Below are 18,108 nucleotides of genomic sequence, written 5' to 3' on the forward strand. Positions count from 1 at the left end.
ACCAAACTATTTCCCAAGGAGAAAGAGAGGTTTAATTTTTTAGAATTAAAAACGTTTTTTTTTAAATAAGTTTTTTAAAAAAATAAGAGAAAAAGGTTTAAGATGTTAGTTGGATCACACTGCAAATCATCACTGCAATCAAAAAAAAGAGCAAACTCCATTCAAACGCCTACCTTTCTCCTCTTCTCCTCTTCCTCTCGCCGCCGTCTCTCCTCTTCCTCCCGTCTCCTCCGATCCTCCTCATCCTGCCGTCTCTTCCGATCCTCAGCCTCTCTCCTCCGACGTTCCTCCTCCTCACGTCGCCGCCGCTCGGCTTCTTCAGCCTCACGACGTGCTCGTTCAGCGTCTTCGGCCATACGACGTGCCCGATCGGCATCGTCCTTGGCCCGGCGACGCGCCTCGGCGTCTTCACGCTCTCGGCGCAGACGTTCAGCGTCTTCGAGTGCTTTGAGGCGAGCCGCCTCGAAAGCACGGCGCTTCTCCTCCTCTTCAGCACGACGACGATCTTCTTCTTCCTGTTCAGAATGATGTTGTGTTGGGAAAAGAAAAATTGAAATGAAAATAGAGATTTCGGTGATTAAATTGGGGGTGAGACACACACTACAAACTATTAGATTCGGAGAAGCTCCAAAAATTGGAAACTCAAAGAAACAAAACACTCACACTCACACACACACAACATATAGATTAGGTTACTGTAGGTACTGTAGGTACCTACTAGGTAGATCACATAGGGCTAGAAGACAAAAAGATACAGAGATTGTAGAAAGAAAATCGAATTCAAAGAACAGTGTTTGGGTTGGGTTGGTTGAGAGTATGTTGGAGCGGGGGCTGATTTTTCAATTGTTTCATTATTTTTAAGACAAAAAACTGAAAATCTTGGATAGACGTACACAACAAACAGGCCAAAAGCATGAGAGACTGGATTTTGAGAGCAAAAGGGGGATTATGGCTTGAAAAAGATGGCTATTTTAAAAGCGTACATAGTAACTCGAAGCTTGAAAGTTTGAGCTTGAAGCCTGAAAAAACAGCTTGAAGAGCTTGAATAGAACAGAAGAGCTTGAAACTTAGATTTTGTGAAAGTTGTCTTATTCTGTTGGAAATTCCAATTTCTTCATGTTTTCTACACTAAAATAATGACTTTTTTTGCCATTTTTTTCCAAAAATTCGAGTTTTCCTAGATTTTTTGAGTAAAAAAATATATAATTTTTCCTCAACTTTTAAGCCTTAATTACAATTTTATCACAATTTCTATGCCAAAATTCATATTTTTCAAAAATTTCCGATTCAGAAAGCAAAAATTTCTTCATGTTTTCTACATAAAAATGCACGTTTTTTAACAATTTTTTGAAGCTGAAATTCGGTTTTTTCTTAGGCTTTTCTGGTTAAAATTATAATTTTTTTTACAATTTTTATGCCGAAATTCACATTTTTCAAAAAATTTCAAACCCAAAAAGTATTAATCTTTCATGATTTCTAAGCCAAAATCAACGTTTTTTCACGATTTCTGGCCAAAAAGTGCTCGTTTTTCACAATTTTTTAATTAAAATACCCAATTTCAAGCCAAAAAAACCTCCCTAAAACATGTCAAAATCCACGTGCGTCTACAAGTGTGTGGGTGAGAGAGCGGAAATAAGCCATACAACATGAACATGAAATATTAAAAAAAAAAGAACCTAGGAACATCGAAAATTAAAAATACATTCTATCGGCGGGTGGCACAAAAAAATGAGAAGGGTCATACATATTAAAAATCTACACACATATTACGAGAATATAAGAGAGAAATGAGTTAAGCACACTTACACACTCATTTAAATAGTTAATTGAATCTGAAATGTTGGCTGAAAATTCTGATTACCTGGTGGAGAGAGCGTTGAATCCGTTTGTTAATAAAGTTTCACTCATTTTAGTTCAGTTTTTTTTTTGGTGGTGGTGGTGCATTTTCAGATATTTTTCCACACACAAATTTTTTCAGGGGCGGCTTCTGCTAAACTCAAGAAAAGCGTGACGTGTGAGGCTGTGTGTGTGTAGTTTAACACATAGAAAAACTGAAAAAAAGCTGTGGAAAATCCTGCAAAAATCCGGCTGGCTGGCTGAAACTGATTAATTTCGAGTTGTGGGTGGTCGGGAGATTTGGGTGTCGGGGGGAGAATTAGGCGTTAAAAAACTCAAAAAATGCTGCTGTGATTTTGCAACAAAAAAAACTGAAAAGTGTTAAGGTTTTGGTATTGTTGTTTTTTGTTTTTGCGAGGGGGATTAAAAAGTGCTCTGAATTCGATTTTTTTTTGAAGAAAAAATTTAGAAGACAATGAATGAATCTATTAATTATTGTAACATAAATGTAACGGCGGGACTTTGAACTATCACCATCTAACACTAGAATACCAAAGCTTTGTGCTAAAAGTGAGGGGAGAATGCTCCGGAAAAGTGGATTTTCTGGTCGAAAATCCAATTTCCAACGCTTTTCCCCCACTAAAACATACCAAAATCTACCACCAACGGCCTATGGGACTGAGGGACACCCGAACTGTGTTGTGATTTAGGAAGGCAAGAGATGATGAGAGATATGAGAAATATCAAAAACTCGATAACTAACCTGCTTCTGACGTTTCCAGTTCTGGATGAGCACTTGCATTGTGTTGCGGCGTTCCAGGATCAGGGAGCTCAGTTGAGCAAATCGACGGTTCAGGAGCTGAAAGTAGAGAGTTTTTTGTATTCATAGGAATATCAGGAACTAAATCAGTTAGAAGCCATTTCCAAAAGTTATAAACGCGCCGCCGGCAACGTCAATGCACCAGCGCCGGCGGCGGTGCACTCTGTTTTGGACGCCGCTGCCGCCGGCGTCATGGAATTCAGAGCCCTAATTTCGAGCCCTATAAGCCATAAATTCTATGATTTTTAGGTTTCCAATTGGGTTTTAAATCCGCCGCCGGCAGCCAATTTCTCTTTGCAATGCGTCACTGCCGGCGGCGGCACACGAGGAATTCAGCGCCCTAATTTTGAACCCGGTCAGTCACAAATTTAATGATTTTGACACAAAAATTCAAGTTTCCGATAGGGATCAAAAAAGGCCGGCGGCCAAATTCTCTTCAATGTGCCAGCGCCTGCGGCAGCGGGTTGAAATGCTGCACCGCCGCCGGCAGACAACTTCTCAACGCGCAAGTGCCGGCGGCGGCCGTCACGGAACTTAGAGCGCTAATTTTGAGCCCTAACAATTACAAATTCAATAATTTTGACGCAAAAATTCAAGTTCCAAATGTTCTTCAGCGAGCCTGCGCCGGCGCCGGCGTCCTAGTGTCTAAGCAATTTTTCAGCTAGAAATTCCTACCTCAAGCTCCTCAGTAACAATCTGTGATCCATTCTTCGGCTGTGGCTTAGTACGACGGAATTCCGACTTGATACCGGGTCCGTGGATTCCAACAATTCCATCAGAGTACTGTCCGAGTTTCGCGTCGAAAATCTTGGCTTCATGAATGAACCGACCACCCTCCTTGTTCACGTGCTCAATCGCTTGAGTGTGCTCTTGAAGGTTTGTGTATTCGGCGATGAGCATGTCGAGTTGCTGTTGGTATTGCTCAGGGCGGAGCTCTTCTGGCTTTCTCAGACGATTGATCGTCTCCTCGACAGTGTCCAACCACGACATTTCAGTCTCGTACTCGGATCGGTAGACCATTTGGATTTGGAGGGCACTTTCGACGGCGAGCAAGCGAGAAGCTATTTGGGAGTTCACATTTTCCCAGCGGACATTCAGCTTTTGCACCTCGTCTTCGATGGCGTCAACGTCAGGATGGCTGGAAATAAGAACTTGAAGCCGAGTCTCTTTTTTAAAATTGTCATGAATTTCCGACACGAAAAACCAAAAAAAAACTTTAAAAAAAACTCACTGTCCCTCGTTAATACGGGTTCTCGAGACGTGTTGACGGAGAAGTGCAACATTCCTGTTGAGTTGGTCAATGACGGTTTGTTGTTGCTGAAAATCGGCCAAGTTTAAGTCAAAAATCCTCAAATTATCACTGAAAAATGCTCATTTTGAGCCCCCAACTTGCTCACCTTGAGCACCATGTTAATCTCGAGCAACTGCGAGTGGTGTCCTCGCAGTTTATCGAGCGCAGCCGGCAGATCGTCGAATGAGTTCAACGTAATCTCGTGTTGCCTCACGATGTCAGCGACTTCGACCATTCCATTCAGAACCGACTCCAATACCTGAAACATTAAACTTTCTTGTTTGAAATAAGTTCCTTAATTTCCCACCTTGATTCGCTCGACGTACATCCTTGACAAATCCCACAAGTCATCCCAAAGCCCATTCAAGCGGTCATGATTGACACGCTGGGTTGGTGTTGGATTCGGAAGTTGACGGAAGAGCTCCTTGACATTGGCCACGTCACTGTCCAAGGCTTGAAGAGCATCCTCAAATCTCTTGTGAGCATGAATGACTCGTTCAAGATCTTCCGGCGATCGGGAGATTGGCTTTCCGACAGCATCATTAAGCTCACGCCAAGCTTCCTCCAACTTCTTCAGCAACTCGGCCATCTTCTGATCGTACTGAGAAGCCCAATCTGGCTCTGGAGGCTTTTGACTCGCATTGAGCAAGTTCCAGAAGTGCTCGTTGGTTCTTCGGAGCTCTTCGCGAAGACGCAACGCCAATGGATCATTTGGATCGAGCTCGCTGAGCAGTTTGTTAGCATCATCGTTCAGTGCCTTCATGATAGCGTCACGTTGATCAGGGTCAATCGAGTTGAACGTGTCGAGATCCCATCCTCTGAAAAAATGCATTTTTATAAAAGAACAGTTAAAAAAAGAAAATAATAATAACTCACTGAATAGTTCTCATCGTGTTGAGCACCATGTTGAATCGAACCATCCTGTGTTTCTTGTCCCAGAGCTTCTTGAGCTTCTCGAATTGTTGAAGAAGTCGGTTCAAGAGTGCAGTGAGACGAGCATCAGTCGGTGGGATACGGAAAACCACTGATGGGACTTGTCCCTCGGCTCCAGAGATGTCACGAATCGTCCACTTGATCAAATCAGAGTTGTCCAGAAGGTAGACATCATCTCCAGCCTTGATCGTCACATTCTCATCGGAATAGTCACAGAGTGCGGTAACCTTGATCGGATGCGGGATACGTTCTCCTCTCTGCCAGAGTGGTGAGATGCTTGCACATCGCTCGGTGAGAGCCATGAGCACTTGATGATACTTGTTGAGAATCTCCTTGATCTCGTCGAGCTCCCGCAAGAATCGTTCTCCTTCTTCCAACGAGAAGTCCGTCCGATTGTAGTTGTTCTCAAGCCTGACGGATTGCTCCTGGATCCAGGCTTCAGCGTCGGAAGCCTCCTCCATAAAGGACTTGAGGTTGAGCGCATCTCTGAGGTGCTCCTCAAGGCACTTGCTTAACGCAAGAAGCCAATCCCATTGACTTTGCATTTGTCGGAGATAGACTTCGATGACACGAATCGCTGGATGTCCCTGATTGAGAAGAGCCGCTCCTTGATTGTGCACATCATTGTACTGCTTCTCACGGAGTTCCATCTCGTGGAGCAGCTGCTTGTAGTAGTTGGTGAGCATCGGAAGATCCAACTGCTTGATATCACTCCAGTTTCTGGTGACCTCAATGGATTCTCTCTCGGAAACCCAAATGAGCTCGAGTTGAGCAGCACGGACAAAAGCGATGAGGGAGTCCAAATCGAGCATTCTTCCGGCAGACAGGTCACGGAGTTGTTGGTATTCACTCTCGAGCACGCGAAGAAGCTCGCAATACTCATAAGTGTCCTCCGCCGAGACTTCAGCTTGTCTCGCAATGCATTCATCAACATTTTGACGGAAGTCCTGGATGTCTCGATTGTCAAACTTGTGTTGCTCAAAGACGTGCTCCAATGTTTCCAAGTCCTCCAGGAACTCCATGGTCGTGAGCTTCTCCATACGAACACGAACCCACTCGATGCACTCCTCAACACGACTGAACGATGTCTTTCTCATATTTTCGAGTCTCTGCTGATTTTCCTTGTGAAGACTGTCAGTTCGGACGCCAAGGCGAACCAGAATCTGATTCGTCAGACGATCCAGGTAGGTTGTTCTTCGCTGATGAAGTCCGTACACTTGTTTGTAGAAATCGTTGGCTTCCGGATGTTGCATCGATTTCAGCTCTTCAACGTCTTCAAAGAATCTGGCGATCGGGCTCTCGAGAGCATTCAAATCGTCGACAATCTCCGAGACGGTACGCTCAACGGCTGCCGGTGGTGATGTGTCGACGCGAGCCTCCACATCCTCGATTCTCTTCAGAATCAGGTCGAGCTTTTCGTTGGTGATGCCAATGCCGCGGGCAAGGCGGCTGAGAAGGTCGTTCGAGTTGCCCTGAAATAAGATGATTTTGATTTTTTTAGGAGCATAGTATAAGTTAATTGGGGGATCGGAACTCCCGATTCGGAAGATCAGAAATTTCGGAAGAAACATGCCACATTCGGTATTTTTACATGCGTTTAAATATTTAAATATTAGTTTTTATAATACAAAGACAATATTTGTTAGTACTACACAAATCACCTCCTGAATACGATGTCTCTCGAGAACATCAAACCTCCGATCTATCGAGTTCTGAAGCTCATTCCACACCCGTTGAAGCTCCGGAGCACTCAGCTCGTGTGGGATCGCAAAGAGCTCCGTCGACCTCATCACCTTCTCCAAGTGTTCATAGACAAGTGTCAACCGTCGCTTCTGCTCTTCTCTCGGCGGTAGATCATCCTCTCGGAATCGTTGAAGCTCGTAGATGAGCTCCGAAGCAGTTCCCTGGAGGTGACGATCGTCGACGAGCTGGATAGCTCGAACCACCCACTCACGCCATTCATAGGCCTCTTCAATGTACTCTTCTTGCACTTTTTGCAGCTAAAAACGTTTGTTAGATGTACATATACATACACAGAAGACATAAAGACAAAAAGACACGGTTATCACATATATTCCGAACTACCTCTATTTATAGTGCACATTGCACTACACATAGAAGTACTACAGCTAGACGTACACGAGACAAGAAGTGGCCAGTTTTATATTGAAAGTTCTAAAGTTGAAAAACTTCAATTTCCACCAATTTTTCGGTGAAAAAAAAACCCAAAAGCCCAGTCTAAAAAAAACTCACTCTGCTCATCTCCGGCTCGTGTGGAAGAGCATTGTAGAGTGACGAGACGTAGGTGATAATCGACTTCTCGTCTGGATTGTTGGTGTCAACGTCTTCGGCATCAAGAAGACGTTCGACTCCGAATTCGCGGTCCGCCGCGGCGAACGCGTTGTTCAGGCGTTCAGTGTTGGAAACTGAGTCCGAACTGATCTGAAAATTAAAAACTGAATTAATTGATAAGCGATTTTAGGCTTTTATAGGCCTTTTTATCTGTATTTTCAGCAATTTTCAGTCTTTTCAAGCAATTTTAATCTTATTTTTTAGTGCCGTTAACCTTATTTTCAGTGACTTTCGCCAAATTTTAGCAGTTGTAAGCCAATTTTCTTTTGATTTTTAGTAATTTAAAGCTCATTTCTAGCTCATTTTGCTCGATTCTACCCATTTTAAGTCATTTATTGGCACTTTCAAGCTTAATTTTTGCGATTTCTGCTCACTTTTAAGCCATTTTGCGACAATGTTAAGCTTTTTTCAGTGATTTTAAACCTATTCCTTTGTTGCTCGTTTTCGACGTATTGAACAGTTTTTTTTGAAATTTTAAACAAGTTTTCAGCTGTTTTGCTTTTTGAAACTAATTTTAAGCATATTTTCTGAGATTTTTGCTCAATTCCTAGCGATTTTAAGCAATTTCCTAGCAATTTCAGGCAAATTTTTCAGTATTTTTCGTCAATCGCAAGCTCATTTTTCCCACTTTTAGAATAAACTCAATCTATTTCTAGCTCATTTTCAGCGATATTAGACTATTTTCCGGCAATTTAAAGCGCATTTTTGACAATTTTCGTCTAATTCAAACAATTGCAAGCAATGTTCTATCAGTTTTAAGCAAATTTTCAATAATTTAGGCCTACTTTTGCTAATTTTCATCAATCCCAATTATTCAATCTATTTTAAGCTCAATTTCAGCGTTTTTTGCCTATTTCTGGGGCGACTATTGCTCTATTGATCCCCAAAAGCCGGTCTAGGGCTCGATCAAGCTCCCCAGTTTTTTCCACTTTTTCCTAGCCTGCCCTATTCGGTTTTCAAGTGGCGATCGGTCCGTAATAATCCCCATGTAAATCCAATTTTCCGCCGCGCAGTCGCCAAAAAGGTGCGCCTTCTTTGATAACCTGGTGAGGTCTCAGTCTCCGTATACAGAAATCTGTCCATTTTCTCTAAAACCTCTCTCAGACACTCTCTCTCTCTCTCTTTCCTTCTTTCAATGATGATCAACATAAATAAATTGCAGGGGCAGAAAGAGAGAAATGTCTGCGTCTCCGGGTAGATGCTACACTATTTCGTCAAGTCAATCACTAATCACTTCTATCATTCATGTTTATTATATCAGTCAATCTATTCTCCACCATTTTCTCCAAAAAAAAAAGAAACGGGGGTCGCTTGTTACACTATTAAAAGCTTCGCATTCTTTCGTTTCTAATTCAGAATTATACGATTCTGGTTTTTATGTCTTGTCTCCCCATTTGCTGATAATTTAGTTGATGAGTAGTTGTGATAAGGTTGCCAACGGAAACTGGTTCGAAAAGTGGCAAAACCTATGAAAAATCGCTCTAAAACCAACAAAAAAGTACCTTATTCCAATCGATAGCACTGCTTCTGTATCGATGGAGAATTGCATTAAAGGCGAGTCCATCACGCCATGAGCTCGAAAAGTTGTTCACATTAACACGTGGATAACCAGCAGTCACCTGGAAAATGGGAAATATAAACTTTCTAATTTCTACAGAATATTCAAGGCGGCACTTATTTTAGGAAACTCTACAAAATGGTCTATTGCACCATGTCGTTTCAACATTTTTCATTAAAAATTGGTGTCAAAATGAAAAAATCACTAGATTAATCTGAAAATAACTCATAGTTTAGCTGAAAATTTTGAGACAGTGCTCTGAAATAGCCGGAAAATTGATACAACTATAGATATTTGTTCTTCATTAATTGCCAACTTTCAGAGCATTTTTGAGCATTTTTTGAATTTTTTTTCGTCAGATTGAATGCTATTTTCAGATAAAACAAGTGATTTTCTTTAATTCAATACCAATTTTTCGTAATAAATGTTGAAAAAAACATGGTGCAATACGACATTTTCAAGGGCTTCAAGGGTGGGTGGCACCTATTTTAGGCAATTCTACAAAATGGTCTGTTGCACCATGTTTTTTCAACTTTTTTAAATTAAAAATTAATGTCAATATATAAAAAATTATTTAATTTATCTGAAAATGACATTTATTTTAGCTAAAAACATCTGAGAAAGATCTCTGAAATGTCCGCCAAGTTGCTACAATTATAGAGACTTGTCATTTTATAATTGGCAACATTCAGGCCATTTTCAAGCATTTTCTCTGATATTTCAGCCAAAATAAATGTTATTTTCAAAAAAACTAGACGATTTTCAATATTTTAACACTAACTTTTGATGGAAAATGTTGGAAAAAACATGGTGCAATAGACCATTTTGTAGAATAGAATCAAAAAAAATAAGTGCATCACACAAATTCCAATGGCCCTTAATATATATCTACAGAAAACATTTTTCAAAGTCTGTCTGGAATTCGGTAGCTCCAAGAGCTCCTATGTGTAAAATTCTCTTACCCGTCTGGCCCATTGGAGCAATGCGTCGCGCGCCGATGTCGCATCGCTTCCGTGTAGGGAGACCTGAAAAATGTACATTTATTGGGGGTTTTTTTTTAGAAAAGATTTCAGTGATAAATATATTAGCAAGTCGAAATGGGTTTGGTGTGCAGCCTGTTTCACAAGTTATTCTGAAAATAATCAAGGAAAAGCTCGAAAAGAAAAAATCACACAATTCAACTTTCGTTCATGAATTTCGATGGAAATTTCAATTTCCAGAGTCAGAATACCAAATTCTAGGTTAATTTTTAATGTATTCCCTGGTAATTTCTCAGTCCCACGACATGATTCACCTCCATTTCTTTTCATGTCAAAGCAGCATCAACCTGTGCGCGCGCACATACCCACCACCCGGCTGTGCATACAAAAAACCAATGCGGAGGGCATCTCTTTTGTGTGTCTCTTTTCAACATTTCCTCTCTTGGAACTTTTTTTGATCGTCAACGACAGCAGTAGACGACGAAGGAAGGTGGTGGAACTAGTCGGGGGGAAACATGAGATTACATTTTTGTGAACGGAAATTCACCAGATTCCAGCTTCAAAATCTTGATTTTTCAGGTAAAAAAACACATCAAAAATTGTCAAGTGGCCATTTTTGGTCAGAAGCTTTTAGGGGGCAGACTGGGAAATTGTGGAAATTTATACAGAAATCCAACCCAGAAGCGAGTCCTGGCTAAAAACTTCCAGGGTAATCAGGAATAGTCACGATCACTCAGGATTTTCCTGAAAATTTTTTCCAAGGCTCAGAAGCATTCTTGAGCTTCTCAAGCCCGAGATGATCCAGAAAGCCGGGAATATCTAAATTTGCAAAGGAAACCCCTAAAATCGCACGTATTCCTTTCTCCTTTTAGGGGGCAGACTGAGTGTGTCTCACGTGGTGTCAGGCTGATTTGACCTGCAAAAAATGCGGGCATTTTTAGTCCAGAAAAAGTGTGACGTCACCAAAAGCTCTTAACCACGCGAAAACAGTTGAGAAATCTGCGTCTAAATTCCCGCGATTCTCGTAGATCAAACCGAAATTGGACACTCTGACATCACGAATGTCTGGAAATTTTAGCAGAAGCCCCTATTGGCTCAGGCTCGTATGTCTTTGCCGAAAACTTTTAGTTCACTCAGGAATCCTCAGGCTTGCGCAGAAAATCGATAAATTTCACAGGAAATCACCCCCAATTTGTGGCTAAAACCTATCTCGTCTTCTTTGTTCCCCATACAAATTTTGCCAAATTGTTTATCATATTTCTACAGCGATATCAATTTCGTGCCCCCGTCAATTTCTTCATCTTTCTCTTCAAATTCCATCTTCATCAACGCGCCGAAAACAAAAAAGAGTTGGGTGTGGTTCAGTTTCTTCTTATTGAAAAAAAAACGATGAGAAATTGCGGGGAACTTGGTTATCTTTTGGATCAAAAAATTTTCAACTATCAAAATACGGGCAAAATATTTCTCTACACTTTTGTTGTAGAGCATTTTTTGATAAAAGTTGAGGCAGCCGAGATATACACCGTTCCTTTTCAAATCCCCCAAAAAAAAGTGGAAAGGTGGCTGGCTTCTCTCTAAATCCGCATTCAATACTTTTTTGCCTCCTCGTAGAGAAATGTTGTGACTGAATCGAAAACGAACGCGGTGACGCCGCGTATTTCATGCATTTCCCTCGTTCTTCTCATAAACCCTTTGTAAATCGATTCCACCCTTTCCAATTCGCAAAAATGATGCGTCGACCCGGCGTCAAACACACATACAAACTTCGATGAGGGGGGGGGGGGGGGGGGACCCAACACAAGCAAGGTTATCTCACAACTACTATACATTGGTTCGTCGGGAGAAGGCTACTACTGATGAATTCATTAGGAGGCAGATGATGACGGTCTGTGTAGGCGAGAGAGATATCCATCTCCATGCACCCACAAGAGACAGGTCAATCGAAAACGAAAGGGGGGTTCTTCTCGGCGAGAGTAGAGAGTGGGGGTTCTAATTGCGGAAGAATATCAAGTCATATAAACAATTGATGGGAAGAGATAACGGAACAGGGAAAACGTCAATCGATTCAGGGATCTTCAGGGCTTTACAAAACTCTACAAACTTCAAAAAAAGTTTCAAAAATCTCGCAAATTTGAGAGACTGTTTGGAGTACAACATCCTACACAAAATTGGCCGAAAATTTCGTACCGAATTTTCTCTATTAGTATTGCACCCGACTACTTAACTTTGAAACGTTATATCTGGTTTATTTTGAAGATATCAATATATTATTAACTACGAAATGATAGAAAAAGAACTATCAAATAGTTTATTAGTTGACAATTTTTAAATAGGACAAACGATAACTGAGATATAAGATGTCAAAGTTGAGCAATGAGGTGCACTACTAATAGAGGAAATACGGCAATTTAGCCAGAGGAAAGTTTTAAAAAAGTGTGCACGACGAAAAAAAAAACTCACGTCGTCTCTCTTGCCAGACCGAGATCTTTCTCGTTCTCCACGTGTCTTCTTCACTCGTTGCACCTTTCGCTCAAAGTGCTCGCGGGTCTCGTAGCTCGAGCTCTCCGAGAATCCACCGTGTGCCTGCTGAGCATTGGACAAGTGCTGATTGTGTGCATGATGAATGATTTGTCCACCACCATTTCCAACATGTCCATTCCCGCCGGCGGCTCCATTTCTGCTCGAGTACTCCTCATAGTAGCTAGAGTTTCCACCACCTCCGGCTCCGGCTCCTCCACCACCACTGATCGCCTGCTGGCTTCCTCCTTGAGCCGAGGCTCTAGAGCTCTCGGATTTTCGCTCCGCTTTTTTCGAATAACTTCGCACCACTTTAAGCATTGTCAGAGTGGTTGCAAGTCCGAATAGTAATAATGCTGTTGTGGCTAGACACGATGTCGCATGCCAAACGTACGAATCGCAATGGTCGCACGCGTGGGAATTTGAAGAAGAAGAAGAAGAAGAAGAAGAATAGGAACTTGACGACGAAGGTGTTGTAAAAGAAGAAGATGAAAAAGAAAACGAAGAATACTCCCGATGTTGGGCGTGTTGTTGTTGTGGTGGTTGTGGGGGTGATGGTGATGATCGGAGAATCAAGGGAAATTGCGAAGACGCAGATGGACAAGAAGAAGAAGAAGTAGAAGACAGTCCCCCTCCGCCTTCACTCCATGAGATGGGCGTGCCCGTTTCTCTGTAGGTGGGGTCGCTGTTGCTGCTGCTAGGACGGTAATAAGTCGTCGGGTCTCTTGCGACTAATGCTATTTCGCTGCCGGCGCCCGTCGCACAGGTGATTCCAAACGTGTGGCAGAGCACTTCCCGAGCACAAAAGTAGAAATAGTCGAGGAGCAAATCCATAATTGTAATAATGAATATATAGTACTCGGAGAGCAATACACTTGCTCTCCCTCCAACCGTCTGTGTGTATCTTTCCCGAATATGGCTGGCGGGAGGAGGAGGTGTGCATTTTATGATATATATTTATGATATAATGTATGCATATATAAATCGACTTTATTGTTCCATTCCACACAGTCACTTTTTCTCCTTCTTTCCCATTGCCGAGAGGAGAGAAAGATGAAGCCTCGCAGAAGAATCTTTCACTGTGTTTGCACTTGAGCTTCATCATCTTCGGTTGGGAGTTTCTTGTGTGAGGGTGGAATTTCGAAAAACGACACGAATAGTAGTGTGTTTAGTTAGGGGGCAACATCATAAAAAAGTTTGAAACTACACTACTGATAAGCGGGCAGTGGTGGTCAGAAGCTCCTAAGGGGTCGGTTTTTTTTTCTGGTTTGAAATGCCAATTCCATCCTAACCGATTCCCAAACAATTGCCCCCATTCAATATATATTTCAAATTCCATCCTCATAAATTTGCCAAATTGTTAGTTTTTCGCATTTCATTGCAAAACACAAAACCATCCTCTCCATCTCCATCTCTCTCAACTTTAGAGACACACCCATTCGGTTTTTCAGGGCGTGAACCCCCCTGCCATGTGATCTTCACAGCAGCCGTTTTGGAGATCGTCGCAAACTTGTCAAATTGATTGATTCATACGGGATGCATGAGGGGGGAGATTTAAATCATTATAGCCATCCAAATTGGGCAACGGTTCTTCTCTGCTACAGGTAGGGTGGGATGAAAAACATCACATCCCTCTAATTACCCCCATATGCAAGCATCCGTGACCCCCCTTCTCTACTTCATTCTTTAATCGCTAGGATTTCCCGATCGGTTATTGATCGTGAGAATGGGGTCTACAAAAAGGGTCTAGAAGGTTATCCAGGGATCCGAGACAGGAGCACATGCAGTCAAAAAGTCCCGTTTAGCTTTGATCTTCAAAAAATGCGGGAGGTGAGACGCAGACATTTCATCTGATTTCACATGGCTAAAAGCGTGCTGACGCCACAATTTACCTGGGAAAAAATTCCCGCATTTTCTGTAGACCCCAACTATATTGAGACAGCGTGACACCACGTGAATGGGCACCTTCGGTCATTTTCAGCAGATCTATAGGATCCCTTCAACCTCTGAAACATGTCTATAGGATCCTTTTAACAGGCGCATGAGAACTTCTCAATCCTTTTCAGCAGATCTATGGGATCTATTCAACCTCTTCAGAAGGCCCATGGGATCCTTTTAGCAAGCCTATGGGACCTCCTCGACCTCTGAAACAGGCCTATAGGAGCTCTTCTATTTTTTTCAACAGGCATATGGGTTCCCCCAATCTCTGAAACAGGCATCTCTGAAACAGGCATATGGGATCCTTTTAACAAACCTATGGGCCTTTTTCGACCTTTTCACAGGCCTATGAGAACTTTTCGATTTTTTCAACAAGCCCATAGGACCCCTTCTACCTCTTCAACAGGCCCATGGAAAAGTGCACCCCATTCCCATTCCAGGTATAGCCCTAATTGCGTGGGAGTCAACCTTTCAAGGCAAAAGAACATTTCGGTTAGTCAGCGGGGCCCCCCACTGTTTACTTTCGCCTCCCCCACCCAACAAGTTCGTCTTAGGGAAAACATCTTGCAACAGAACAAGGGGTGGCAGGTCGTATTCCAAATACAGTCTGCAATTACAGCCCATCAACCAAGCAACCCCGTCCGTCTCAGCTGGGAACCGGAAGTGGTGGAAAAAGGAGAAAAAGGTGTTTTGAAACATTTCTAACGTAGTTTTATATTCAAAAAGATTCTATCATGATGCTCGGGGAGCTGAAAATCGCAGATCACGAGCTCCATTCCATCAGGATCTCAAGTCAACAGATCCTTATGGGACCCCTCAACCTCTGACGCAGGCCAATAGAACCCTTAGAAGATCAGAGATATTAGTAGATCTACAGGTATCTTGGATAGTTCTCTAGATGGCTTCAGGATCTCTATGACCCTCTAGGATGCCTGCTCTGAAGCTCCAAACAGTCTCCAAAACCTCATCTTTGATCACCTGGGGGTTCCTCCGGAAATGAATTAATCGCCGTCTCAATCAAAACCCCAACGCCTCTCTCTCTCTCTCTCTCTCTCTCTCTCTCTTCCTTTCTTACAACTGATTAGAAATCATTTCGAGACGCTGCCAAACCCTCCTCGCTGTCAAGAAGAAGAAGACGTCGAAAAAAAACGACAGGGAGAGCGAGAGAGAAAGAACCCAAATTCAGCCACACCCAAAAATTCCAACACTCTCGGCCGACCTTCTCCTTTTTCTGTTTCTGATTTTTTGGCTGAGGTGGTGGTGGTGGAAATGTGTTGAATTATAGTTCATATATCAAATTGATTCTCTTCCAGATGAAAGACGCGACCACACCTCAATAATTCCATGGAAAAAAAATCAAAGTCAAGAATTACTCATAAATTGTGAAATTGGGGAAATTTTGAAATCTAACCTCTTCTGGGTGTGGCACAACTGTTCTTCTTCTTCTTCTTTGTTGTCTTCTCAACACGACAGCAGGAAGGCAAAAAAACGTAAGTAAAAGGAAAGAGAAATCCCCTTATCGATAGAGGGTAAAACTGTTACAGTAGATACATGATCGGCAGTAGGGGAACTTGTAAGCTTGAATTACAGACCCTATTCATTCCATTTTCCAGCAAAAATACTTCAAATTCTGTTAGTTTTCTGCTGAAAACAGCACCGAAGTTCGGGAAAAAACTAGAAATCTCTTCAAATGAACAATTTCAATTTTTGTGATTTTTAGCGAAACCCTGTGCAATTTCGAGAAAATTTTGAAATTTACGGGGTAAGCTTTGGATAATTTTTCTGCTCAAACTAGAGTCTCATTTTGAGACATTTTTTCTGTGAAAAATTGTCTCAGATTCTCACTAAAAATAGCCCCAAAGTTTGGGAAAAAACTCGAAATTTCAGGAGCACAACTCGGAAAACTCCTTGAAATACAGTACTCTGGAAATAAGGAAAATTGTAGTTTTTTGTGGTTTTTCAAGCTACATCAAGCTACAAAATCTCTAGAAAAATTGGAAAATTTCTGTATAACATTTAAGAATTTTTTAGGCCAAAACTTAGGAGCCCATTTTCCAGTGAAAAATCAAGAGGAGAAGCTTAAACGTTCTAGTCTTGACTGAGAACAGCACTGAATCTCGGAAAAACAACTAGAAATTTTAGGAAGCAAAATTTGATAATTTCAGAAAAAAATCTGCGGATTGATCTACAGCACTTCAGATAGCGGAAAACATTGTACCCAGTGGAAATTTTTTTAAAAGTTTTTTTTTGTTGGATTTCCTATTAGCTTGCAACTTGAAATTTAGAGAAACACTTGCGGAAAAATCACGTGTTCGGGAGCAAAAGCTAGATATTTCCCGGATCTAGTAGAACTCAGAAAAATTCAAATTTTCTATCTCTTTTTCCTGAAGAGCATCAAAAGTAGCTTTGAAACTAGAGTACCAGTTTCAAAATTCCTCAGTAAAAATCAGAGAAAAAGGGAATTCTCTGGCAAAATTCCAGATGAAGATTGTAAAAAGTCAGAGCTTTAAAGCCAAAATTGCTAAAATTCCAGTTAAAAATTCAGGAAAAACTAAAGCAAAACGCACACTTCACACAGATGGAATAAGGGATCAAACTTAGATAAAGCCAAGGGAAAAGCCTTCTTACCTCAATTTTCAGACTAAATCGGGCTTCAGACCAAAAGCCCAAACCCATGTTCGACTTGTTAATAGCATTATTAAAAAATAATAAAAGGACCTGTGAGTTGGTGGTAGTGTGTTTTGCACTCATTTGTTCGTGTTGTGACGACTCCAAAAGGAGACGTTGGCGGATTACTGAGACCTGGAAGTTGAGAATAATTGTCCAAATCAGTCCGAGTGTCAGTTTTCCGTTTCCTTCGACAATGTCCTCGGGTCGAATGTTTACCAATTTGATCTGAAAATGAAAAACTAGATTTTTCGTTATTTTTTTTTGGTCAGCAAATTTTTTTCCAGTAAAACCCCAGAAAAACTCAAAACTTGAGAAGAAATGTTTAGTTTTTGTTAGAAAATATCACAGAAATCGAAATTGTTTTAAAGTTTGTTCAAAAAAGTTTTGAAACATTCTTATAAATAGAACACTTAGACGTAAGCATAGGCATGGGCTCAGGCTTCGACTTAGGCTTAGGCCTAGACTTAGGTTTAGTCTTATGTTTTGGCTTAGGCATCGGCTTAGCCGTAGGCTCAGGCTTAGGCCAAGGCTTAGACCATGGCTTAGGCTGAGGCTGATGCATAGCCTTGGGTTTTAGGCTTGGCGTCAGTGGCGAGCGTCAGCTATTTAGGCTTGGGTTTATAGCGTTTTAGGCTTTGGCTTAGGCTTAGGCATATGCCAAGGCTTAGGCTTAGGCTTAGGCCTAGGCTTAAGCCTAGACTTAGTCCTAGGCCTAGGAATAGGCTTAGGCTCAGGCATAGGCACACAGAAAAAAGGAATAAAAATTATAGGAAAAAAGACAAAAATTGCACAATCCCAAAAAAGGCAGAAAAACACAAAATCTTCTACTTTAAAAAAAAACCTATAAAATTTTCACATTTTCCCCGATTTTTAATCAAAAAACCAAAACTTTTCGCTTGATTTTTCATCCAAACTACCAACAAAAAAGAAACTCACATTTTTCTTTTTCAAAAAGTCCAAGCAGTACTGTACATTCTGAATCCGATGGAATCGTGTGTAGCCGTTCTCTTTTTGCTGAAAAAAATTGCCAATTTTCAGGTAAAACTTGAAAATTTCTGACTGAAAATAGGTGTGAAAACTCACAATTCGCTCGCCAGTAAGAGCCTCCAACAACGCAATCAGTGCATATCCGTCCCGTAAATCGACAAATAAATCGTCAATTTTGTGATCCGTCTGAAATAAAAATGGAAAATTTTAAAGCTAAATTTCATCA

General features: G+C 41.5%; 1 protein-coding gene and 1 non-coding gene across 13 annotated transcripts in view; one reads left to right on the top strand and one right to left on the bottom strand.

Moving 5' to 3' along the window:
• vab-10 overlaps nt 1–18,108 on the bottom strand; it is a gene marked incomplete at both ends in the record, with an annotated part of 57,568 nt that overhangs the window by 23,395 nt on the left and 16,065 nt on the right. For 3 of the 12 annotated variants that reach the window (NM_001377640.3, NM_001377641.2, NM_001047256.5), the window contains 14 exons: nt 174–515; nt 2,600–2,695; nt 3,332–3,794; nt 3,888–3,973; nt 4,054–4,206; nt 4,255–4,765; nt 4,824–6,352; nt 6,542–6,880; nt 7,134–7,322; nt 8,735–8,851; nt 9,753–9,815; nt 16,944–17,120; nt 17,832–17,909; nt 17,979–18,068. In NM_001377640.3, the coding sequence (NP_001364629.1) occupies nt 174–515; nt 2,600–2,695; nt 3,332–3,794; nt 3,888–3,973; nt 4,054–4,206; nt 4,255–4,765; nt 4,824–6,352; nt 6,542–6,880; nt 7,134–7,322; nt 8,735–8,851; nt 9,753–9,815; nt 16,944–17,120; nt 17,832–17,909; nt 17,979–18,068 (4,233 nt within the window). Of the gene's footprint in view, nt 1–173; nt 516–2,311; nt 2,696–3,331; nt 3,795–3,887; nt 3,974–4,053; nt 4,207–4,254; nt 4,766–4,823; nt 6,353–6,541; nt 6,881–7,133; nt 7,323–8,734; nt 8,852–9,752; nt 9,816–12,230; nt 13,122–16,943; nt 17,121–17,831; nt 17,910–17,978; nt 18,069–18,108 lie in introns of those variants that run through there. The other 9 variants (NM_001348621.3, NM_001377639.1, NM_001377644.4 and 6 more) reach the window with 7 other exon arrangements.
• ZK1151.4 lies at nt 2,746–3,169 on the top strand. The gene has a single exon (NR_050611.1). It is a non-coding gene; the product is annotated as an Unclassified non-coding RNA ZK1151.4 (non-coding RNA).

The sequence above is a fragment of the Caenorhabditis elegans genome, chromosome I, assembly GCF_000002985.6.
Source record: "Caenorhabditis elegans chromosome I".
NCBI lineage: Eukaryota > Metazoa > Nematoda > Chromadorea > Rhabditida > Rhabditidae > Caenorhabditis > Caenorhabditis elegans.